Here is a 25,979-nt window from a genome sequence, read left to right as displayed (position 1 = left end):
ACGTGTCTGTGTTTTGGCTTGTGTGTGTGTGTGTGAGTAACAACTGTCGTGCTTCGTTTTAACGAGTGGATGGTGTGCTCAGGTATTTAAATTAGAACTATAAATTTCCTCGAATCGCTTTCTTCTTTGGCGAGGAAGGGACAAGGCCCAAGCCATTAAAGGGTGGTCACAGGCAGAACACGCCACATGTACTCAACATCAGAACGTGCTCTATAAAACGTTTTATTTTTAATATATGCTTTTTTGAAAGAAAATGGGAATCGATTCAAGTGATGCAACATACAATCATAACCGGTGGTGAGTAAAAAGAGGGGGGGAGGGGGTTCGGAAAAGAGTTCGAGAAGGGAAAGTGGTGGTGAAAAATTGCTTGATGTAAGGGAAGTAACCAAAGCGATAAAGTTCATGCTGCAGAAGTATTTGGGGTAGATTTGCGTTAGCAGATGTAAAGTAGATAAGTGGAAAGTATAAACAAATAAAGAATAATCGAAACTGTTACCAATGAGTACGAAAAGGTGCAGAATAAGAAATACGTATAGTATTGTCGCCTCGTCGTCGAATCGGAACAAATCAGTTGAGCAAGACTTATGTGTATACTTCGATAACAAAAAGAGCACTGCTTTAACCTGTGTGATAAACTACTCTGCTTAAATGTAGCAAATAAAGAGTACGTTCATTAAGTATTGAATTTGGAAAAATAAAATACGGTTCAAATCATACTCGATCAATTGTTTTACCAACAAACAAAAAAAATACGACAACTGAAGAACGTGTGATTTCTGGATCCTATAAGGCAACTAAACAACTGTATCCCTACTAATCTGCCATCTCAAATAAAGAAGCTGATGCCCGGTGATTATTTCGTAGCCAAAAATTACGGTTGTATCAAAAATCAGCTACCAGAAGTAAAAATGAATAGTACTCGTTGGAAAGATACTCACCGCCATCGGATTACCGATTAAACAATTTTTTGTTTTGTTCTAGCCATCGAAATTATGCTAAAATTCAGCACAATCGCACAGCGAACTGTGCTTTCAAGTTTTTCTTTTTTTGCTTGCTTTTTTTGCTGAAGAGCTCGTCGAACAGGGGCGCTACTCTCCTTGGAAAGGGCAAGAGTGCCTCGCCCGACGAGCAAATGATTTATGCCAAAATTTAGCATAATTTTACAACGAGCCGAAGACTGTGTACTTACTCGCGCAGTGCATTACATGATATTTTACCAACCAAACAAGTGGCTGGTATATGCTTAAAGACAGCTTTCAAGGCGTTTGGCATAATTTAACAGCATAATGAACGGTGCACTATGCTGTCTTAGTGACTGGCATTTCAGCGTTGGAAGTTATACGCGTATTGTATCTTTTGGCTTTTTTTTTTGTTTTATCTCAATGGGTTTTTGGCAAACACAACACAAGGTACGAGATACGAGAGGATTGGTCTAATTCTAGCTAGTTAATTTGGACAGAAGTTCCTACTAGATTCAATTGTCAATCGTTTTCCGATGCTTTCTTAGATTTTGATTTTGAAACGGGGGGCCAAAATAAACTATACCGACTACACAATACTCACCAAATGAATAATTCCAGCAGCTGTTAACCACACTGATATAAAAATTGATACTAATTGTGCCAAACGTATTGAACTAGATGTTTTAAGTATATTCAAATATTGTAATATATCCGGAACAGTCATAAGACGTAGCGCTCGCAGGAAACGGAGACCTAAAACGAAAAACGCAACCAAAAAGGGTGGACATCATTAGTACACGAGAGCTGCGCATTAAACCTCGCAGAAAAGAACCTACCGATCCATGTCCGATCTAAATATATTGACACAAAGGACGGGGGTATCGTAAAATAATCTACAAAACTGTACATCTCTAGCATGAACCAAAGCTTATCGGACGCCGCTATAAACTGTGAAGCGATTTAAAAAAAAAGAAATACAAAAACAAATATTAGAAGGAGGTAAACAAACATCAGCAAAAACACGGTAAACTCACCCGTATAAAAAAGTAAACCATAAAAAATATGTTGAATGCTAGGTCGATCTGCTGGGTGATGTTGTTGCTCCACTTTTGGCATCGCTCGACCTCTTCGCTCGATGCGTCGATAAAGTAGATGATGAGGGATGCTATGCTGAGGATGAATACAAGTACAACCTGCCGAGCGGGAGAGAGGGAGAGAGATTGTAGGGGGGATATGTTAGTTTGATGGCCTAAAAAAAGAAAAAAAAATCTATACAAAGGCAACAATGTTTCGATTCGAGCTTTTTAGAAATGTATCGCAGTCATTAATTCAAGATTGGAAAAATTGGAATTTGGATTGGAATCAGACCGAGCCACGTAGGAACGCTTCCGCATCGTAAGCGTAAGCGTAGAGCGTCCAATTTCCCGGGGTTACAAATTTCCCGAGAAACGGGAAATTTTCAGCCAATTTCCCGGGTAATCAATTGAAAATTGTTATGATCTTGGTTTTACATAATATTATGCAACAAAATTGTATAGGACATCAACATTAATGGTTTAAATAAGTGTGAATGTATTTTGGTATTTTTGATGAGGAATATTTTTTATCAATGTGTTTAAACTGTTAGTAAAATGAATCCACAATCGACAATCATAAAACTTTTTAAACTTGCCTCTGTGACCAGTTTATTGAAATGAGAAAAAAACATGCAGAAATTATGTTTTCGTGACAAAAACTGGTTTCAGCTCTTGAACAAATGGTAAAGCTTTTTAGTGTTGGTTTTACTCCAAACAACCCAATGTTTTTAAATATTTGAAACAAGCTTTGAATATATTTTTGCATTTTTTTGAGAACAAACAATAAAAAATAATTTTTCAATGATTTTTTTTTGTATTATTATGCAACATGATTTAAATTATACGATAAATTAACATCATTTCACAAAAAGTCTTCTATTTTTTCACATTTAGCCCTCAACACCTGTAGTTGCACCAGTGCTCCATAATTATTTTACTTCTAATTGTAATTTCTTTAGTACCAATTGAATTAATTATTTTTGCACAACTTCGATTTTCATCTCATTTGATCATGGTAAACAAAACGTAAAAAAATCTCAATTATAATTTGGAGGTTAGGATTAAATTTTGTTTTGTTGAAATAACATCAATCTGTTAAAAGCTTACCTAATTGTAATAATTTAATACTCATTAAGCAAGACCTATTCTCAGTTGCTTCAAAAATTAATATTATCAGAAATAATTCTGATATCATAATTTCTGATAATCTGATTAATTATATATAAACCAAACAATACATTTAATTGAACAAAACCATGTTGAGTTTGTTCATTTATTATTTTTTCAGAGCATTTTCAAAAATAGTTCCAAAAATTTAAGAAAATGTATACTTCCGCTTGAATTTCGGGAATTCCCGGGAAATTTTCATATTTATTTCCCGGGAAACGAGAAATATTTTTTTTTCGGCAAATCCCGGGAATTCTCGGGAATTTTTTTCCCGGGACGGGAAATTGGACGCTCTAGGTATACCGTTGCCCTACCAGATTCGATTGCTTAGTAAAGGGAAGGTAGTGTACCGTCACAAACTGGACCTTATCAAGACATTAACATTAAACATGTTAACATTAGTTGATTTATATACTGACACTGAATCCGCTTGGTAAATGCCGGCCACGATACTCTTTACGGGTGTTCTACTCAGGAACAGGGAAAGATTTACTTTTTTTACTTACCAGAATTTGGAAACTTTATGTTTTTTAATTGTTAACGAATCATGCGCCAAAACACGTTTTAATTTTCGGTTTAGGGGTCAAATGAACATTCCAGATACACTCTCCATTAAAAACTAAGAAGTTTGATATGTCCCATGACCGGATGTGGCCACCGGAATCCGGAGGACTGGTATCAAGGATCGTACGTCTAACCTTTTTATAACCTGTCGACACTGGTGTTTGGAACCATTCTCAAAGATTTGAGCTGTCAAAAGTATATGCGTTACCACTTCAAATCCCAACCTCGAGAAAAAGTTAGAATTCCCATAGAAATAAGCAAATTATTCCGAGTTTGCGAAACGTAGCGTAGAAACATATTTTGGCTTTTATAGCTGTTTAACCTCGTTAGGGTTTTTAAAATTAATTTTTAATCTTAAAAAAAACTTGTTATAAATTGTTTATTCATTCAACCTTTATGCACAATCGATCATCATAAAAACGCATTATTTACAAACAAACCGTTCCAAATCAATCATATCAGTTGGAAGCTGAATTTCCTTCGTAATTTCCATTTGTAAACAAATTTCCACCAGAGTTGTTTAACGGATCTTTGTAAACATTTGCCCTCGCAAAGTTACTCAAGTAGTCATCACCGCCGGTCTCGATGGTCAAACATCTGTTGCCACTTGACTTGGACCGCGCGCGCTGTAGGGGCTGTGAAGCTATGCGCGTAATTATCATTAGCGGGCTAACTAAAAGGGGACACGTGGTGTTGTTGAAATGACATGGCCGGGCAGTTGCCATGGGAACGCAGCATCTCCTTCATCACGCGCTGGCAAGTGGTCGTCGCCGGGTCGGATCAGCACCGAGATTGTTGTTTTGCCGGCAGTATGATGTTTGAAAACAGGTATTTTTAGCACAAATGTTAGGAACCGCTTAACGAGATGGCAGGGAAAGTGCGCTCATTGTAGACTTAACCTTTTGTGATCTACATTTTTGTTTTCTAATAATAGTTTTCGCTTCTCTAAATATTGTGCAGAAACGAACAAAGTTGACACACTTTTGTCAAAATATCACTCAAATGTCTTTCAACCGCCACCATTAATTTAAATTTAAGCTACGCCCTTTTATATTTGTAGAGCGTTTCGGCGTCGAAGCCGAATAGAAACACCGAGATGAGTCAAACAAATGCATTCCGGCGCTGGATTTGTTTACAAACATGTGACTTGGTAGATCGTGAGGAAATTGAGTTTTTCCCGAAGATTTGTTTATTTCTCTATTTCTATGTGCATGTGGGTGGGTGGTAGCGATCTGTTTCCACTCGCTGCACGAACAGCGTTACGGCGAGTGGATAGTATTCGATTCTATGGAATCATAACGGTAAAAATACTACGTTTTACGACTTTGTTTAGAGCTTTCATGGAGATTTCGCTTTGATCCCGTATGTCCCAGCGGGCTACCCTTGAATGATCGTACAAAATTTTCATGATTTTATGAAAAGAAAAAAAAGAAAAAGAAAAAAATCCATCGACATCGGAGAGTTTAAAAGTACCTCAACAATTACCGTTTTCAGCTGGCATTGCTCCTTAACAAAATATCTGCAAAAACTTTACTCTATTCGCCGTCCTCACACTCATTCGTTAATTTATCCAACAATTTTCATCTTTTAAATATAGGGTACGTTATCCATTAGTGGACTCCTTTCCTATAGTGGACCCTCCGAAGGGTTTTTGATGAAAAAATCAATAAAATCACAATTTCAAGCGTGTTTTTGTCTGCAACTCTGTTATTTGACATGTCCAGCATCATTTAAAACAATGTTGACTCACATTGAATTGTCCTTTTTGCCAAAATAAGTGTTTTGAGTTCGACTTCTGAAATCAGACATGGCCACTAGCATTTTCACAACAAAACAGCATTTCTATTTTATGATTGAATTAACTATCCAATAATAATTTGACTGGTTATTTAACTTCAGTAAGTCGAAATAATGTGAGTTTAATTAACTTTACTAAAATAAAGCGTAGAACTGCTCATTTTCAAGCAAAAATTAGGGGGGTCCAATATAGGACAACGAAAATCTAGAGCGTCCAATTTCCCGTCCCGGGAAAAAAGAATTCCCGGGATTTCTCGTAAAAAAATATTTCCCGTTTCCCGGGAAATTTATAAATTTCCCGGGAATTCCCGAAATATAAGCAGATCGTACAATTTCTTAATTTTTTGGACCCAATTTTTTTTAAATGCTATAGAAAAAATGAAGAAACCTTGCTTAATGAAAATAAACTATTACAATTCAGGTAAACTTTTTAAAGAATAATTGGATAACGTCAAAAGACTATTTAAACCTTTTACCGAAAAAGCAAAATTGAGATTTTTTACAAGAAGAATTACTTCAATTCGATAAAAAAAATAATTTTAAGTAAAAGTATTATGGAGCACTGGTGCAACAATGGATGTTAGAAGGTTTAACATAAAAAAGGTAGAGGGATGATGTCAATTTATCTTAGAATTTAATTTTTTTTAAAACATTTAACAGAAGTCAATTATAAACCTGAAAACCATGTGGAAAAAAAACATTACAAAATCATTTAAAAACTACTTTGTATTGTTTAAGAGGTGCCCGAAAATGCAAACATAGTTTAAAAACTTGCTCCTAATATGTGAAAATATTGAGTTGTTTGATGTAAAACAAACACGAGAAGTTTAATTTTTAAGGAAAAACTAAAAAGCTCAACCATTTTGTTCAAGAGCTGAAACCAGTATAATTTGGCTTAGAAAAGGTTTTTGCTATGAAAAAAATAATTTCTGAATGATCTTATTCGATTCAACATAATGTGTCAAACCATACACTCTCAAACTGGTCACAGAGGCAAGTTAAAAAAAAAGATTGTGGAGTATGGATTCATTTTACTAACTGTTCAGAAACTTTGATGAAAAAAATCTTCTCAACAAAAAATATCAGAGATCATTTTTTTTTTATTTATTACACAATTTGAGCTTACAAAATTTAAAAAAATAGACATTTTCTTGTAGTTGCATGAATTAGTTGATCTTTACACTTATTTTAACCATTAGAGTCGAGAAATTGGTAGAAAATTTCCCGTTTCCCGGGAAATTTGTAACCCCGGGAAATTGGATGCTCTACGAAAATCCTAACTTTTCCAAAAGTGGACCCTTGTTAATTTACCCTTCAAAAATGAAGTAAACTGTGTACTTAAGCAAAATTTTCTCTTAAACATACAATAAATGCTTGTTGTAATCAACCTAATTGCATATTTTTCAATTATGAGTATAAAGTATAAATATAGCTATTTTCATGTTAAAAGTATCAAAAATCCTGAAGCCGTAAGAATTTATAATTAATAAAAAACTATAGTTAATTGTTCTTTACTGAAGCATCATAATTAATGTTTGAAATGATATTTTATAATAATAAATCAATAACAAAATATTTTTTGAAAATAAACATGCGTAGTTTTATCAGCAGCTGTAAACAAATCTATTGTTTTGTTTCGGTCAACTATTCAGCAATTCCCCACGAAAACAGCATGAAAAACAAAAGTGCTCGGATCGGTCTCAAAAATTTTCTAGGGGTTCCCTGGCCGAAATGATTAGACCCGTATTTTTTTGTTTGGCCATTAGGGTGACCTACGCCGTGTTAGGGTGGTCTGAAAAATGGCCATTTTCGTCGATTTACGCAAAAACCACTTTTTTCGAAAAATCATAACTCCTCGCCATTTTAACCGATTTCAATTGTCTTATACGCAAATGAAAGGTGATAAGTAAGCCTTTAAAAGAAAAATAGTAAGAAATTTCAAAAATCTAGCCTAACATATCAAAAAGACGAATGAAACTTTAAAATGCCGTTTTGATGGTGTCTGGACCAAACTATGTCTGGAAATATTTTTATCGGATTCCCCGGACATTTTTAAAAAACATACTAAAAAATGGGAGGAGTTCATTAACAGGATTCCGAGATATGATTTTTTTGAAAATAAAATCCGTGTTTTTCAACGCGCCGCCAACTTCAAACAGCTGCACAGGGAGCTGAGGTGCACGGATTTTCTAAATTGAAGAAACAAAAGATGCGGACAGATTTCTAGCTTTTTTGAAAAGTCAAAAACAGAGTCACTTACACAAAGTTATATCCAAATCCAACCAGGTAACTTTTTTTCAGCCCCTATTTTCTAGTTGTTTTGCATGTTGGATCGAATGTTGAATGATAATTATGGGTCAATAATGGTAATAATGGGTCAAAATCCGACGACCTCTTGCTTGTTACGGCGGTAGACTCGTAGATCTTAACTCCAGGGAGTCCTTGGATGACCATGAACATCCCAACACATTCATATAGTAGTCTACCATATGCACTGATGCTATACGCATATGATCCGGTGTCAAAATCCGACGACCTCTTGCTTGTTACGGCGGTAGACTCGTAGATCTTAACTCCAGGGAGTCCTTGGATGACCATGAACATCCCAACACATTCATACAGTAGTCTACCATATCCACTGATGATATACGCACATGATCCGGGGTCAAAATCCGACGACCTCTTGCTTGTTACGGCGGTAGACTCGTAGATCTTCACTCCAGGGAGTCCTTGGATGACCATGAACATCCCAACACATTAATACAGTAGTCTACCATATGCACTGATGCTATACACACAAGATTCGGGGTCAAAATCCGACGACCTCTTCCTTGTTACGGCGGTAGACTCGTAGATCTTAACTCCAGGGAGTCCTTGGGTGACCATGAACATCCCAACACATTCATATAGTAGTCTACCATATCCACTGATGATATACGCACATGATCCGGGGTCAAAATCCGACGACCTCTTGCTTGTTACGGCGGTAGACTCGTAGATCTTCACTCCAGGGAGTCCTTGGATGACCATGAACATCCCAACACATTCATACAGTAGTCTACCATATGCACTGATGCTATACACACAAGATTCGGGGTCAAAATCCGACGACCTCTTGCTTGTTACGGCGGTAGACTCGTAGATCTTAACTCCAGGGAGTCCTTGGATGACCATGAACATCCCAACACATTCATATAGTAGTCTACCATATGCACTGATGCTATACGCACATGATCCGGGGTCAAAATCCGACGACCTCTTGCTTGTTACGGCGGTAGACTCGTAGATCTTAACTCCAGGGAGTCCTTGGATGACCATGAACATCCCAACACATTCATATAGTAGTCTACCATATGCACTGATGCTATACGCACATGATCCGGGGTCAAAATCCGACGACCTCTTGCTTGTTACGGCGGTAGACTCGTAGATCTTAACTCCAGGGAGTCCTTGGATGACCATGAACATCCCAACACATTCATATAGTAGTCTACCATATGCACTGATGCTATACGCACATGATTCGGGGTCAAAATCCGACGACCTCTTGCTTGTTACGGCGGTAGACTCGTAGATCTTAACTCCAGGCAGTCCTTGGATGACCATGGACATCCCGAAGTACCCATAGACCTTTGAGATACATAAAATTTTAGTAAACAAATAAATCAAAAAATATTTTCTATGTGCATGTGGGTGGGTGGTAGCGATCTGTTTCCACTCGCTGCACGAACAGCGTTACGGCGAGTGGATAGTATTCGATTCTATGGAATCATAACTGTAAAAACACTGCGTTTTACGACTTTGTTCAGAGCTTTCATGGAGATTTCGCTTTGAAGTGAATGATCCCGTATGGCCCAGTGGTCTGCCCTTGAATGATATTACTAAATTTTCATGATTTTTTTATCCTGCACTGGGGGTAAGCTAAAGTGCAAAAGTCCAAAAGCTTTCCTTAAGTGCGTTCACCTTCAAATTTGACTTTAAAACCTTAAAATCAAAAAATGTTATAGAAATAGCTTGAATTGTTCTATCAGTGACAACTTTTTGACAAGATGCAACGGCTTCGAGATACAGCAACATACCAATAACTTACGACCTTTTTCAAATATCATTCTCGAGTACAACTGACTTCATATCTAGAGTTTTTTTTGATTAGGTCCTATAAACATATGAAAGACAATAGTTTATTGGTCCTTTTCAAAAAAAACTCCGGATATACACTTGGATAACATGTCTACAAAGTTCCACTGATATCGGAGAAGGTCGAGTATAAAAGTACCTCAACAATTTCTGTTTTGAGCTGGCATTGCTCCATATCTGCAAAAACGTTACTCAATTCGCCGTCCTCACACTTACATACTTTGGTAATTTTATCCAATAATTTTCCTTTTTTTAAATATATACTCTAATAATTCTAACAAAAGTTATATTTACAATCCTTAGGACTTAAGATAAATTCAAGGTTGTTTTGTAATTTTTGGGGTTGATAACTTAACCTGCATGGAAACGGCACAAATTTCGATACGCTAATAGAGGTATCTACGTGCGCATGTATTGCGTGTACGTACACGAAGAAGATTGAGGTTAAATTTTGTCCGGCCAGCAAAATCAAATGGTGCGCCAGAGTGTGTACGCGAAACGTCATAAAGCGTTTGTTCACGTGACCGAAACTGTTTACAGAACGACGACACCCTGGACCGGAACGTGACTTGGCGTTTATAGGTCTGGGTCGACGCTGACGACGGCAACGACCCAGATGGAAAACTAAACGAAGAACCTAAAAAAAACAAAAACCGACATTTCCCATGCGACTGTCGCGTCGAAAGCTGTCAAAGCCTTCAAATCTATCCAGCTGCAGTCGTCGCGTCGTTTGACAGCCGGTTTTGTTAGCTAATAATTGGCTTTGACAGTCACTTTCGATTGACATCTGGGCCACAAAAGGGGATGACAGAGAGAACATTTGTTTCATTTTAAAGATAATTTGTTTACTGTTCAATGGTTACCAATATAATGACAATTAACACACATTTTAAGATGCTTCACAAAAGCTGTTGCATGTTTAGGGCAATAACAGTCTGATGCCGGACAATGTTGACATCAATATGTATCTGTTTATCTATGTCTTTTAAAACACGTGACTTAAACAAATGTTTCTTTAGTTGTTTTTTCACCCCAATTTTGACCACCTCAAACGGCGGCACCGTTCAGAGCATTGATGGACATTTTTGTACCGTCGCCGCCGTTTTGCGGTGGGATTCCACTTGACAGGCCCAAAGTGCGCTTCCGGCGATCATAATTCTTGCTATTTTAAGCCTCGGAACGGCGGCCGTCAATCGCTGTCCGAGTCGTGCTGTGGCTTGTTTTATTGGATTTTTTTTATTCGACGTTTAAAATTATTGCTATCGAATACGGCGCCGTGTGCCTTAACAGCGCAAAGTGCATTCTGAGCTCAGCAGAAGAATTTTTATTTTCCAATTAAAGTCCCATGCCGAAGTGAAGGGGACTTAATTAAATGCTGCATAACTATTGGGCCACAGGTTTCACATTTCACGCAATCAATAACCTTCGTACGTAGAAACGCAATCTTTACATGCAAGAACGAACTTGAAATGGGCATTAAAATTGCAATTAAAATACTTCATTACCATGGGAAATTCAAACGTGGCATGTGAATAAATCAACCAGAAATGCATTTTTATAGTTGACATTATTATTACACTTTTTCAAGACACTTATGGGCAAGTTTTTAATGTGACAATGGTAAAGAGAGCCTTTTTCAATCGACCGTTCTTGCTCATTCCACGAAAAATATTTTTTTGAAAATAAGTTTGGTAGGTATATTGATCTCCACGTTCTTCAAATGTTATAGTTCAAATTATTACCGGAGGTGGAAAGGGGCTTCTTTAAAAAAAAAAGGAGGCGCATGGTAGAAGCAAAAACAGCAGTTTTTTGAGCTTGAGTGCTCAAGAGACTCAAACAGAAACAACAGTAGGGTTAAGTGGGACAAGACTACCATATGGGGCAAGAAAATAAATCGCTCGTACCGTAATCTGGGGTGAATCGGGACTATAGTCTGAATAGGGACTGCAGTTTTTAGAGCACTTAAAGCTTTTAAATTTGGAAATGGATGTACACATTTTGTTGGTCTGAGTCTGTTCTAACCGAAACCAACCAGAAAAATCAAAATATTGTGCTCCAACATGGTTAAAAATGCTGTCCCAATTCGCCCCATGCGTCCCGATTGACCCCAGTTTACGGTACGTTCGTTATTCTTACAATTTTGATGTTTCCAGTATGATGAATTGTTACTAGCAATGCAATTAGTTGATTCTACTACCAAAAAAACGCCATAACGACGTAAACGCTACTGGACACTAGATTGAATGGTGTTTGTTCAAATCCTTCGTTTTCTTATAACATTGGGAAAGCACAAAATAAGCAATGACTTGCACCTATTATACAGTATGTTTTATCATTTGGTTATTTTCGTTCAGAGCTGTTAAAAAACCTTGCTAAAGTGGGGCAAGTATACCATATGGAGTCTAAGTATAGAAAACATAACGAATTGCTGCGACAACTTAAAACTGATAAAATTTTGTTAAAAAAAAATTTCCATGCATAGTATAGTGATGTTATGATAATTTAGCATTTTTCATTTAAATGATTTATTTTTTTATCAAAAACAATCAAATTGTTTGTACAATATTATTATCTATATATATAAAAAAATTCGACGGTTTTGTTCGAACGCGAATCAATTCAACACGGAACGTCGGATCGAGGTGCTCTTTGTTGCGTTGGGTTCGTATAAGCCCAAGGAAGGTTCTTACGCTAACTAATTGACACCTTGGCCACTCTGGAAACGATTCCGAAGCATCGGCAAATTGTATGGAGAAAGTTACGTAAAATCATATTTTGATCACAGGAGGCTGAATAGGCAAAAAATCTAAAAACGTCAGCAAAAGAAAAAAAGGCAAAACGAAGTTTGTCGGGTAAGGCATGTTTCATCTAAAAATCAAAGATCCGTTTCAAATACATTCTAATCTGATGTGTTTAAGTGATAACAGTTCAATTGTTAGCAAATTAACATGCTGTTTCATGCATTCCTACTTTCGCCCCATCGGGTTGTTCGTCTTGCCCCGCTAATTGAGTAGAACGTACTGAAAATCAATAATTTTAAAATCAAATTTTTATGGTTCAAAACCAGTGTTGAAAATCCGACGACTATGATTAAATTGGCGATGAATCGCTGCCTTTAGCACCTAACGAATAAGACTGCTGAGAATTGTCTTGATTCTCAAATTGCCGCGACTAGATGTCATTCGTCAAGTGTTCAATCGCTGATTGTAACAACCCATGACTGCTGGTGGTAAAGGGGGAAGATTGCATTTTGATCGCAGCAAGTTGGCGACTAAACCCAATCATTTAAAATTTTAATCGCCTCTGCCACACTCAACGATCAAGTGGCAGTCAGGAAAAATGAGATCAAAGCATACTCAGAGGGCCTTTCTTCAGGCAATCATATTCGCTAGAAATGATTTTCTTTCAACCTTGTTCAAAACAGACACTTATTTAGAAACTTGTTCTATCAATGTCTTAGTCAGCGTTAGTCAAGACCTAAAATAAGATGATATCAAAAAATCCGCTAGATATTTTGCCTTTTGAAATGGGTTTTCACGAGCATTTCCTTAGCATGTTACATTTTAAAGACGTCTGTTCAGGTTGAAGGCTTTATTGAGAATGATCCTAAAGTTACAATGTCTGAACCTCAATAGCTTAGTCATAGTTTACTTAGTCAAAGGCTACTTGAATTAGCTACGCTACTATCTTACAACATTACACTTGCCCCAATTTCCCCTTTTTATTCGATTACATGATACAGCATTTGACGTTTTGATCACAGAATAAACAAAATCTAACTTATTTTTCAAAAATGTGTAATTAAATTATTTTTTAAATCATATTTACAACATAAACACCTTAAACTTATGCGGAATTTCTCGAGGATTCCGAATATGTCAAAATTGAGACAAAAAGTGCCGTCTTGTTGGCAAACAGGGAAAAAGTTAACGTTGTTTTAATGTTTGTTATAGAAAAATCGTAAAACTATGAGAAAAACTGCGATTCGCCAAAAAGTTAATACCGTTGGCTTATAGTCCATGATATTCCTTAACTTTTGACCTAAGGCAGTAGGGTTGTTGGAGGTTTGTTTCAAAAAGATTTAAAGGTTTAAAAAATTCATTTTTTTACAGTAATTAGCAAAACCTATGAGAAAAAGTCAAACCAATCCTGGATGTTTATGGCACATTTTGAAGGGCTTCAAAAGACCTTCCGAATGCACTTAAGAGCAGCAATAAAAATAAATAAGCAATTTTAAGATTTTTCATGTTTTTGGACCTCAAATTTCAATGCCAGTTTTACCCCGTTTCCTTTTGTCGTAGAGGGCTCAATTTTGGCATGAGTTCCGAGCAAAATCTATAAAAACTGCCTCATAATGATTCCCAGAGGAAGTTAAGGAGGTGTTCAGGAGGTCATTTTGAGCAACTTTTGTTCTACGGAAAACTTTACTTCTCTTGTTTTATGTTTTTGTTGTTTCATTTTTAGTATTTTAATCTGCATTTATCTTGCTTTGTTTATGTTTGTTTTAGGTAGTATTTGGCCTACTCTATCACCTCCTATCATTACATTTTTCCTTTCTAAATTTTTAATGTTTTTACAGTAACTTTTTCAATTTTTTGCATGTTTTCACATTTTCTGCTATAAAATGGCACCATTATCATTTAAATTGTAAATAAACGCGTAGAGGCATAGTCTGGGGCACTAGAAAAATTACTGCATACTTCTTTTAACTTAAAACATAAGAAATGTTAGTAAAAAACACTGCTAAAGTTGACCTCTAAAAAAATGACATTTTTGAAAACATTAACAAAGTCATTTAAAACAAGTAAAACTTCCAACCCATAAATTTTCTAAAATTTTAAGAATTCTTCTTTCCAATGCTTTTTAAAGATCAAAAATTGGTTGAAAAATGGATTTTTGGTGATTTTTTTAATTCGAAGCCCGTCTAAAGGCGGGGTTGGGTTGTAGAGGGTTAAGTACTCCAATTCACAAAAAGCATTGGCCGTCTTACTCCTGCTTTTTTTAATCGATAAAAAATATTTAAAAATTCTTGAATAGAGTCGTAAAGCCCTATGTCAATTTAAATGTATGACGGTATAAAAAACATGAAATTCTTTTCCGATCACAGATCAAATCAAAATTGGCTAGATGTCAATTAACGATGGATCAACTATGCTCCCCTTGGAACGAGCTGTCAAAGAAGAGACTTTCTTTCAAGAAAGGCCGAGAAGTTTATTCTACAAACATGATTTTAAAATATTTTATTTTATTTTTATATTGCACACTAAAATTTTTGGCAAACTTCGCTGGAATTTTTCCGAAATTTGTTTTGCATCTACAAGGACATAGTTTCAAATAAAAAGAAATTGTTTTCATACGAAACTCCAATACGAAATAAGAGGGACGGTCCGAAGTTTTGTGAGACTTGCGGTTTAGTAAAATCAGTTAGTCATTAAATAACATTTTGTCAATCATCTGAATAAATTTGGCGACGGTTTAAAAAATGTTCTGAACAATAGTTTCAAAATTCTATAAAAGATCCTGATGAGCTTCTATAATTCATTATTGGTGATAGTTGACTGATCAACCAATAGTTTTCAATCTAGAACATCGAAGTAGTGCCACGTTTCTTCTAATTCAAACAAGGCATAATCATCGTATGTTCTAATACAAGATCTATTTTTAAAGATTTTTTTTAATCTTCTAGAAATGTCGACAGTAATTTTTTTCTGCCGATCTTAATTGTCGTTTATTTGCAATCTTTGAAATGTAAATACAAGCAAAAATGTGAAAATAAAAAAAACGAAATATATGCCGAGTCTATTTGGGAAATCTTAATCTAACTAAGATATGGTCTCAAAAAGAATATCAATATCAATTAAGTACACAGTAAAAAAATCTGTGTAAAATCGCATGCAGACATGCACATCACCTTTGTGAGCTTGTAATATTGTATTAGGAAACGTGTACATAAAAGCATGTACAGAAGAAAAAAAAATAGATTCCCCACATCCCAAACATAACATCAATCCGGTGAGAGTCATATCTAGATTACCAAGTCTGCAACCCAACTCTCTCGGCTATCTCGCCGCTGTGAAGACGTTAGGGCGTGGGCTTGTTAATCCGGATATGACTCTCACCGGATTGGTGTTATTTTTGGGATGTGCAGAATCTATTTTTTCTGTACATGCTTTTTGTGTACACGTTTTCTCATACAATATTACATGTTTTTGCTCACAAAGGTGATGTGCATGCTTTTGCATGCGATTTTACCAACGGATTTTTTGCTGTGTAGCCTGAGATTTGGTTGAAAGATCATCGCAATTTTAGACTTGTTTAGAGAGGCTTACGATTCCCTATCCAACGATGTGTTACACCCGAGCATGGGTAAATAACAAGGGAAATGCGTAATAATACCTTTCTCTGGTATCAATACCAAATTTTGGTATTCCTGGACCCTTTGAAATTTGTCTTAAGGATTATGCAAGAGCAAAATGTGGTATCATACCAATTTAAGGTATTGTTTTGATATTGCAAAATTGCAGAATTTGTCAATGGTCGAACACCACATTTTGGTATTCTTTTGGTATTACAGTGTTTTATCAAATTCCTCTGCAACTATGGGAGAATTTTGACCAATTTTGACAAAATAATTAATTTTGCGCTAAAATGATGTCTCAAAGTGAATGCTTTCATTGAAAACCGGAAATTTCAAACTTGATTTTAAAAATTTTTGATATAGAAGAAATGACTTGAATTTGTGGAAAATTTTCTAAGTCAGGATGGCACATTTTGGTATTATTTTGGTATTGAAAGGTTTCATCAATTTTCTCTGAAACTATGGGATTTTTTTACCAATTTGGACAAGATAATAAATTTTGCGCTAAAATGACTTGAAAAAAAAATGTTAAAGCTGGTTTTAACATTTTTTTATATACCCATTAAGATTTTTTTTTAAATCGTTGAAATTTCTCTAAGTCGGGATAACCCAATACTTTGAAAAATGAGTCAATCGAATGATTATTGAATTTTGGTGAATTTCAATCCAGTTTCATTTTAATAACACTTATTTTTCAATCTTGTTATTTTTCAGAAGCTTCAAGAACTTCAAGCACAGGCCGTTCATCAATGACGAATGCATTCGGTGTGGTGAAGGATATCACTAAGAACAACATGGAATCATCAGGTGAGTAGATTTGACTGTTGCATATGGATCATTTCCGTTTTTTCACTAACTGCAACTGCTACACTAAAAATGGTATGAAAATACCAAATTTTGGTATTACTTGTGCAAATACCAGCGACCAAAATGTGATTTTGGTTGCCCAGTAATAGATGGTAAAATACCATGGAATCATACCAAAATCATGTATGTGGAAGACCACAGGAATACCAAAATATGATTTTCCAAGGGCGCGGGAATACCTAAAATTAAAACCATGGCAATACCAAGTTTTGGTATTCAAGCAATGTTCAAAAATCCAGAAGACCTCAACTTGGTATTGAAATGGTTTTATTTTGAGGTATTATTTTACCCTTGGAATAACATGGTTTGGTATTGTTGTGCCCTTCCACATACAAGACTTTGGTATGATTTCATGGTATTTTACCATCTATTACTGGGCAACCAAGGGCACATTTTGGTCCCTGTTATTTGCCCAAGTAATACCAAAATTTGGTATTCCCGTGTTATTTACCCCTGCTCGGGCATGGGGTCTAGCTCATATCCCCGAATGACATTCCCCCGAATGCCATTTCCCCGAAAATCATTTCCCCTAATTGGCCACATCCCCGAATACCACTTCCCCTAATCAGCCACATCCCCGAATGCCATTTCCCCGAATATCATTTCCCCTAATCGGCTATATCCCCGAATGCCGTTTCCCCTAATCGGCCATTTTTCCGAATGCCATTTCCCCGAAGTGACACTTACGCCAATTGCCGTTTATTTAAATTTAAATTTTCCCGAATTTTCATATTCCCTAATCTTCATTTTCGCTAAAGTCTTTTTCCATGACTAAAAGTTATTTTCTCTCTCAATTTTACCGAACAAACAGCTTTTTCGGGTATGCTGTTGATGAAATGTTGTAAATTGGGTTGTAAAGCCCTTTGTCAATTTTTATGAAAAACGGTAAGAAGCACGAAGCATTTCTGATAACGTTTTTTTATTTCATTTTTATGCAAAAAAAAGTTATTGACAAAACAACATTTTTTCGATGGATCAACTATGGTCCCCTTGGAACGAGCTGTCAAGAAGGAGCTTTTCTGCCAAGAAGGGCCGGGAAGTGAATTTTTAAAAATTGAATTAAAAATCCATTTTAAATACTTTTCGGTCGTTCAAAGGGTCATTGTACTTAGAAATCATTATGAACAATAATATCAGCTTAATTTTAGGACCCAATCACAGTCCAGACTCGATTATCCGAAGTTTCGATTATCCGAATTTCGATTATCCGAAGTGAAATTTTTCCGTGGTCTTCAGATAATCGAGTTGTTGTGTGTTCAAGAACCCAAAAATCGAACAAATAGGTACATAAGGCTTGTACAAATTTTAATAAAAGTTTTTGTTGATTATACTTTTCGCCAAATCCAAAACAAGCAATGTGAATAAAATGATCAGTGTGAACGGGGTTCTGTACTACGAAAATCGCACGGTATGTTTTTTGAATCATAAAAAATAACAAAACTTCTATTGCATTATTATTATCATGTCTATAAGTTAAAAGTATTTGGTTTGAGAATATATCTAGATTAAATTTTCAAAACAACCTATCCCTCATGGGTTTCCTATGCAGATAGGACCTTTTGAAAATTTAATCGAGATATAACAAAAAGTCTGTAACAATATTCATTGTGTTTGAATGAATAGTACCAAACCTTTCAACACCCTTTCCCCCCTAAAATGCTACGTCTGTTCTTAGTGAATCCAAAAAGAAAGTTGATCATTCAAGGCCAATACGAACCTTTCAAGAAATGTTGTATGTAGTTTGATGTGATAAAAATTGCCATCATTTTTTTTTCTTATAAAATGCTATTTCCCCGAACGGGGTCAAGCGAAAATGCCCGGTGCCCAGGAGCGCGCGCGCTCCGGGGCACCGGGCATTTCCGCTTGACCGCGTTCGGGGAAATGGCATTCAGGGAAAAGACTATTCAGGGATATGACTAATCGGGTAAGTGGCATTCGGGATTGTGGACTATTCGGGAAAATGACTTTCGGGGATGTGGACGATTAGGGGAAATGGGAAATTCGGGTAAATGGAATTCGGGGAAATGACTATTAGGGGAAGTGTCTTTTCGGGGAAGTGGCATTCGGGGAAATGTCCCTTCGGTAATATGGGTTTCGGGGAAATGTCATAGATTCGTTACATGATGGTACACAGTAAAAATTGTGTAGATCTGGATGGTGTAAAATTGGATTTTTTTTATGTTATCTCTTTTATGATGTCGTAAATTGTAATAAATCGATTTAGACTGAAAAAGTTACATTACACCGAATAAGAAGTAAATGTACACATTGTTAAAGGAAAAATCACACATTCTTCACTCTCTTCTGGCATCACTTGCTGCTATACTATGGTTGCCAGAAGAGATTGAAGAAAAATTTGCAGTTTTTAGATTTGGATTCGGGCTCAGTACACCTAGCGAATTATGCCGCAAAATTGAATCGTTTTGTTACATTCTAAGGATTATAGAAAGGAAGGAAGTCTGGGCTAGTATCTTATTTATATTGCAGAGTTGTCGCGGGCAAAATAGAATGGGAGTTCAAACCGGTTCTGGCAAAACAAATAGATTGTTTTGAAAAATTACTGTATATAATGCATCTACGTAAGTAAAATAAGTAAGCCGGCCGAATTACTTTCCCTCAAAACATTGTTGCCAATTATTGAAAAAAAAGTTAAATCTTCACTAAAATCACTTGTACTCACCAAGATTCTTCCGGTAGTGGTTTGACCCGAGATAAGTTCGCCAGCCCAGTCCTTCGCTTCGGTCATAAACGTACCCTCGAAGTCCTGTTTGCCCTGGCGGGACGCCTTCTGCTCCTTCTGCTTGGGGTCATTGGGCGCTAGCTCGGGCTCCTTTCGACAGCACAAAAAGGCAAAGGCCCGCCATAAAAGCACAACAAGCAGTCCAGCCAAAAATGTGAATATACTTGATAATAGAAAACACCACCATTTTCGCACTTTGAGACAATCATCGAGATCGGTCGCAGGTATCTCTGTGGTCAACACTGCCGCCTCCTCGTCACAGCCCGACATCCCCTAGCAGCTAACGGTCGGGGATCCGTAACGTATCCGTCGTCGTACTCCACGCTGGTCGCCGTTTTCCTAATCATTGGACATTTCACAACGGTTGCCACCGCCCGTCGCCGCTTGCACTTGGATGATGTCGTTTTTTTTGTTTGTTTTGTTGTTGTTGTTGTTGTTGTTTATTTGTTTGTTGTCCGATTTCCTTTCCACTACATACACTTTTCCTCGTTTCTACTACTCCTCACTCTTTATCACTCTGGGAATTTTCTTCCTGTGAAAATAAACAAAGAATTAAAGAAAACACGCTCATCAAACTCTTCTTTCTTGTTTTCAAATTTCCCGAAAACACGCATTTCCACGCACTCTTCCCCGCTCACAAAATGTCCTCTAAATCCGTGAGAGCTTTAACCCACTCTCAGCAAATGGTGCTGCGCTCTTTTGCTCTTCTCTCTCCCAGCGCATTATCTTCGTGCTCAGCTCGGTTTTCCTCCTCATTTTCTTCCGCGGCGAAGAGAGCACACACAGTCAAACACATTTTCCGACCCCGCGAGTTTTGATGATGAGGTGGGGGGAGAGGAGGGCTCCTTCTGGTCTTCTTCATCCGCACTTGAAGTCGCACTTTTCAGCATCACTCTTTGATTATTTTATTCGCCGTTTTTATGTCATAATAAAACGGAAAAATTTCGGTTCTTTTTTTCCCTCAAGCACACTTTGGTTTTGGTTTTGCAATTTTTAAGATTTGTTGGCTCTTCTTTGCCGCTTTCACATTCCGTCAAAACGATTTACGATTTGTTGGAGGGACGGTTTCGCCTTGGTTTCGCCTTTTCCGATGAATGATTATTATTTTTCCGGGGTTTTTTTATGGAGAAACGGACGTGAGTGAATCGAGTGACGATGATATAAAATGTTTAAAAATATAAAATGTGGCAGTTTGATCAGTATAATGTTTCGGAAAACGTGCAGCTTTATTTAGACCGTCATGATTACGTTGAACCGAGATATCGATTGAAGCAAAAGCGACAAAGGTTGTGTCTGTTTGTAGCAGAATATTTGGTAAAAAGTTAACCCATCAAGCGTCTCCATCGAATCGATTCCTTTAAAGGGGCCGCACTGCCCATGTTCGCATAAATGTCCCATATGCAAAAACAGCAAGCTGAGAAAAACGCATTTGAAGTTTGTCCCATACATAAGGCTACGTGTTAAGTTTTCGCGAAAAAAAATGGATTTCCTCCTGATTTCTGGAACAAAGTACTGGATGTTATAGGCTCTTTTGAAAGAGCACACAATTTTGAACCAAACTGCATCAATAACTCGAAATCGATGAAAATGCATATGGGACATTTATGCGATCAGGGGCAGCGCATATATGTTTAAAAAAAGTTTCCACGTGAATGGCCAGCAAATGGTGCTGCTGATGGATGGCCCCAAGTTAAGCAGTGGATAAACAATATTCGTTTTATTTTAAGAGCACATTTTTTAATATCTCAAATATACATAGTAGCAAGTAGTTCTTACTTACTTTACATATTTTATTACGTTTGTAGATGACATAGTAGGATATATTCATAATTTTTTTTAAATATTTTTATTTGAAGATGCAAATAAATAATTCTGTTTTTCATAATATAAAAAAAATAAAAATCTTTTAAATATGTCTGAAAAAAAAATGTGAAGGTGAGTAAATTAAAGGACATTTCAAAAGAAATTTCAGTTTATGGACGCTCTTTTGAAAACAAATAAACATACGAGCTCAAGTTGTAAAAATTTCGAGTGGTCAAAAACCATGTACATTATTAATACGATTTTATATGGAAGAAGTCACTTTTTCACGATGAAGGTTCTTTTTACTTAGTTTGATCTTTGAAATTGTCTACAATTTCGCAAATCACTTTTCTTTGTTTTTTTTTTTATTTAGATGAAATTTGTACGTGCACACTAGGGTGGTCCGAAATCGGGAACCCCGAAATCATAGATGTTCCCATCATAAGGCTAAATTCCAAATTTGAGCCCAATCTGATCGGACCACATTATACCCTCCCCCTAAGCCCTTGAAGTTTGTATGGGAAAATCGTCAAATTTATGGAGAAAACAAACTGTGTCAGTTTTTGGCCTGTCCGATCCTTAGCAATTCTTGGATGAATCATTAATCATTAAATTTGGAACAAATATTCTGAAAAAACAATATTTTTTCTGGATTTTCCCGCATTAACTTTGGAAATTTAAAATTTACGCACGCAGATCTAAAGGAGTACCTAAAATAACAATAAATCCGAAGATTGTTAAAGATCGCGCCTTCCACAAAATTAAGAGCGAAATAGTTGCTTTCCTCCATACTTTTTTGACGATTCGTGGGTTTAGGGGGAGGGAACAACGTGGTCAGATCGAGCTCAAATTTGGAAATAAGTAAAGAATTGTAACAGAACACGTTAACGCAACCAACAAACCCTAAATTAAGGTCAATGTTTAATATCAGGGGGTAGAACCGGAGGAGACCCGGATTTGGACCACGCTAATAAATACCGTAATCTGGGGTGAATCGGGACTACAGTCTGAATAGGGACAGCAATTTTTAGAGCACTTAAAGCTTTTAAATTTGGAAATGGATGTACACATCTTGTTGGCCAGAGTCTGTTCTAACCAAAACCAACCAGAAAAATCAAAATATTGTGCTCTAACATGGTTAAAACTGCTGTCCCAATTCGCCCCATGTGTCCCGATTGACCTCAGTTTACGGTACCCTATGTTTAAAGAAGGTATTTTGCATCGTTAGTTTTTCCATACAACGGCTGGTCACTGTTCCATATTTTTACATTCCACCAAACTTTTTTTTTAATTTCATATATTCCTGAACATCTCAAACTCAAGCGCAAAAGATGCAATTATCATTCTCTTAAAATATATCAAAAACTTTTTTAAAAATCAAGAAATATTTATTTTTGGAATTTAAATTTTAATGATAAAAAGTGAAGTTTAAAGAAACTGTTTTTTTTTTTCAGCCTAGTCGTACCTTACAACTTTGCCGAAGACACTAAAACAATCTGAAAATCCCTTCTCAAGAAACAAAATTTCGTGTATTCACATGCCCACTTTGAAAACTAAAAACTAATGATGCGTGGACAAAAATTTATCCAATCACTGACAGTACTGACAGAAGTGGGGGGAGGGGGGGGCACTCGCATGGGATTTTTTTGTTTACGGCGTTTGTGAATGACCCCCGGACAAATCTAGAACAAATCTCTGCAAAAGGTGGGGCACGTGCATGTGCTTATTTACATTTCCAGTCGCAGTTTCCACCAAACTGAAGATTTCGCACTTTTAAATTGCGATTGACAGCTGAAAAACGATCGGCAACCACGGCTCGCTTTGACCTTTTTTGCGAAATTTTTAAATTTCCCCAGCCAAAAGATAATAAGGCTTTCTAGTCAGAAATTTACCAATACATTTAAAGAATGGTTACATGGCAGCTGGACGTTTGTTTGCATCAGATTTCCTATCTCTTTCTAGCAAAAGTTTTTTGTCAGGCGACTTCTAGCTGGTTTTTTTGACTGACCGCCCGATATGTCAGCCAACATACTTCGCAGGGCTGTGACAGCTACAGCTCGATCATTGTTTGCATCAGGACACTGTGACGAGAAGTTCATCATTTTTGGGTTAAATTATATGTTTTTCACTGGGCCTAGAAAGCCTTATATAGTGCGAAGTCCAAGTTAGTGGGAATTGCGCAATATCTAGTTTCAGAAAACTTTCTCTAATCTGCAATAGCCTAATATTCCATAAAATCTCCAGCAACACGAGAAAAGTGAGGATAAGCCATGTTGACAGCTGGAACAATTTAGCAAATTCCAACAAACAGGTAGCTTTTTCACAAAATTCGAAACGTAATTCAATAGATGGCCTTCCCAGATACTTTTTAACACTGCGGGTTTTTTAAATAGTTACCTGTTGAATTTGCTAAAAAGTTCTGGCTGTCAAAATGCTTATGCGCCTTTTCGTGTTGCTCCAGAACTGTCGAGTATTTTTGCCACACGTCATAAAAAACTTAGCTAAAACGTTTATTCAATTCTGTCGTATCGTGTATATTTATTCGAGTCAGATGTAGACCGTCAAACTTGCATTCCCTTCCAGAGTTTGAATTTTTGTTGATGCGAACAAAGTTTACTTTATAACTTTCGGCCACTATTGCTAGTACCAACCACTAGTGTCTTCCTTTGAACTACAAGGACTTCGCCACCCTGGGCTCCGAAAAACCCATATTTACACTTAGAATTTTAGAGTAACTTCTGGATTGGTGCTTGGTCCGAATGTTCCACACGAGCCACATGTTGATGCTCTTCACTAAACATATAATTTCACAAAATGTTATCATTTAATATAAAATTGTCAAATAAACATCCGAACATCCGGAACCACATGAACACTTTAGGGAGATTTTTTCATGAACAACTGGCCAAAAGGAGGAAAACCAAATCCTACTAAGTTAATTAAACCCAGACCTAGATCGCCATGTTTAATTCAACGCCCTAACAGGTCGTCAATATCTCACGTAAATCTTTGCACGGTGTAAACGAAAGATAGAGCCTCTTAATAAAATACGATACGATTGGCCACCACAACCAGTAGCGCACAGTATCGACATGGCCCTTGTTGTGTCATAGATGTGATAGGTGAAAACAACCTACTTTGAATGAAAGCGTGTCTCAATAAGCATTTTGAAGATGTTTTGATAGCCTTCAAAAAGCTAAAGAAAGGGCTTTTATAATGATACTTCATTTGTAGCACAAAATACATTTCAGGTTCAAATTACCTGCTAAAAATAGGTTCTTCTCCCCTATGTTTGACCTACAAAGGAGGAAGAAATTAAAACCTCACTCGTGCATGTGTGTCCGTGTGCAACTAGGGCGCACACTGCCATTGTGGTGGGGTGTCTTGAGTCAACCCCAAAAAAAGGACAGTGGAAAATCGAACCCTGCCCTCCCCACGGCCCAACTCCACCTCCCGTCCCCGTTGCGACTAAAGACAGAGCCCTGAAGAGAAAATGAAGAGCGCAACTTCCGACGTCGTCGTCGTCGAGGGTCAAAGCAGGCACTGGGAAAACACAGCATGGCACCCGCGCCTTGGTTGGTAAGAGAGGGGGAGGGGCGGCGGCGGCGGTCGATAAGAGAGCGAGAGGGTGGAACGTGAAAATTCGGGTAGGTAGAGCGCAGCAGGCCAAGCAAGTGGATTTTTCCTTTCCCACAAAGCCATTGCTGGAGCGCAAAAAAAAGTAAGGTTAGTTATCGATTAACGATAAGCGCAGACGAAAACAGTCAGTGCCCTGCTGCTGGTGGGGCGCCCAATCTCGGACATTCCTGCAGAGGGAAAATCCTTTTCACCTTTGGAAAATCTTCCGACACAGAACAACGCAGCACACGCTGACACACAACACACACACACACACACACAGATACGGCTCTTGTGTCAAAGGTTGAAAATGAGGGCGTGAAAGTTTCGCACTGACAGGTCGATTTTCCACTGGTTTTCCTCGACTTTGAAGCTCACTCACGAAAGTTTTCTTCGATTTCCACGTCATCGCAGCGTAATCCTGCTGGAATTTTCACCGGAAACATGGCCCCAACAACGAAATCACTACAGGTTTTCCCATTTCCGTGGAAATTCCGTGCACACCCGTACAAACACACACAGACACCAAACTTCACAGTACAGGGAAAAAATGTGTGAGTTTTTCACTTGAAAAAAAAAAGAAAGATGAAAATATCCAAGGAAGCACCTCCACTCGCCAGTACGGCAATCACTCGTCTGTTCCGTTGAGTTTTTCCAGCTAGAGCAGAAGCAGCAGCAGACACACTTCCTGTGCTTTCGATTTTTATGGCCAGAGCGCAGGGTTGCTGCCTGACCGAGCGAAAGAACGAAAGCAATTCCAACCCTGCAGACGTGCAAGAGAGGACGACAGGAGAGAGCGAACGTTGTTGGAGCGAAAAAAGGACTCGCGAGACTCTCTGAGATTTAAGAGATTGAAGTTTCTCTGATTTTGTGGATTCACCTTTTCAGGT

The 25,979-nt window shown here is 37.2% G+C and overlaps 1 protein-coding gene across 2 annotated transcripts in view; it reads right to left on the bottom strand.

Moving 5' to 3' along the window:
• LOC120425424 (calcium-activated potassium channel slowpoke) overlaps window positions 1-25,591 on the bottom strand; it is a 104,474-nt gene extending 78,883 nt beyond the window's left edge. The window contains exons 1-5 of one of the 2 annotated variants that reach the window (XM_039589949.2): window positions 25,472-25,591; window positions 19,609-20,200; window positions 1,997-2,155; window positions 1,799-1,910; window positions 1,564-1,715 (exon numbers count right to left, since the gene is read on the bottom strand). In XM_039589949.2, the coding sequence (XP_039445883.1) occupies window positions 1,564-1,715; window positions 1,799-1,910; window positions 1,997-2,155; window positions 19,609-19,938 (753 nt within the window). In that variant the 5' untranslated portion in view covers window positions 19,939-20,200; window positions 25,472-25,591. The remainder of the gene's footprint in view (window positions 1-1,563; window positions 1,716-1,798; window positions 1,911-1,996; window positions 2,156-19,608; window positions 20,201-25,471) is intronic. The other variant, XM_039589951.2, reaches the window with a different exon arrangement.
• Between the last annotated feature and the right edge of the window lie 388 nt (window positions 25,592-25,979).

Source organism: Culex pipiens, chromosome 1 (assembly GCF_016801865.2).
Source record: "Culex pipiens pallens isolate TS chromosome 1, TS_CPP_V2, whole genome shotgun sequence".
NCBI classification, from domain to species: domain Eukaryota; kingdom Metazoa; phylum Arthropoda; class Insecta; order Diptera; family Culicidae; genus Culex; species Culex pipiens.
This window is presented reverse-complemented; position numbering and strand designations above follow the sequence as displayed.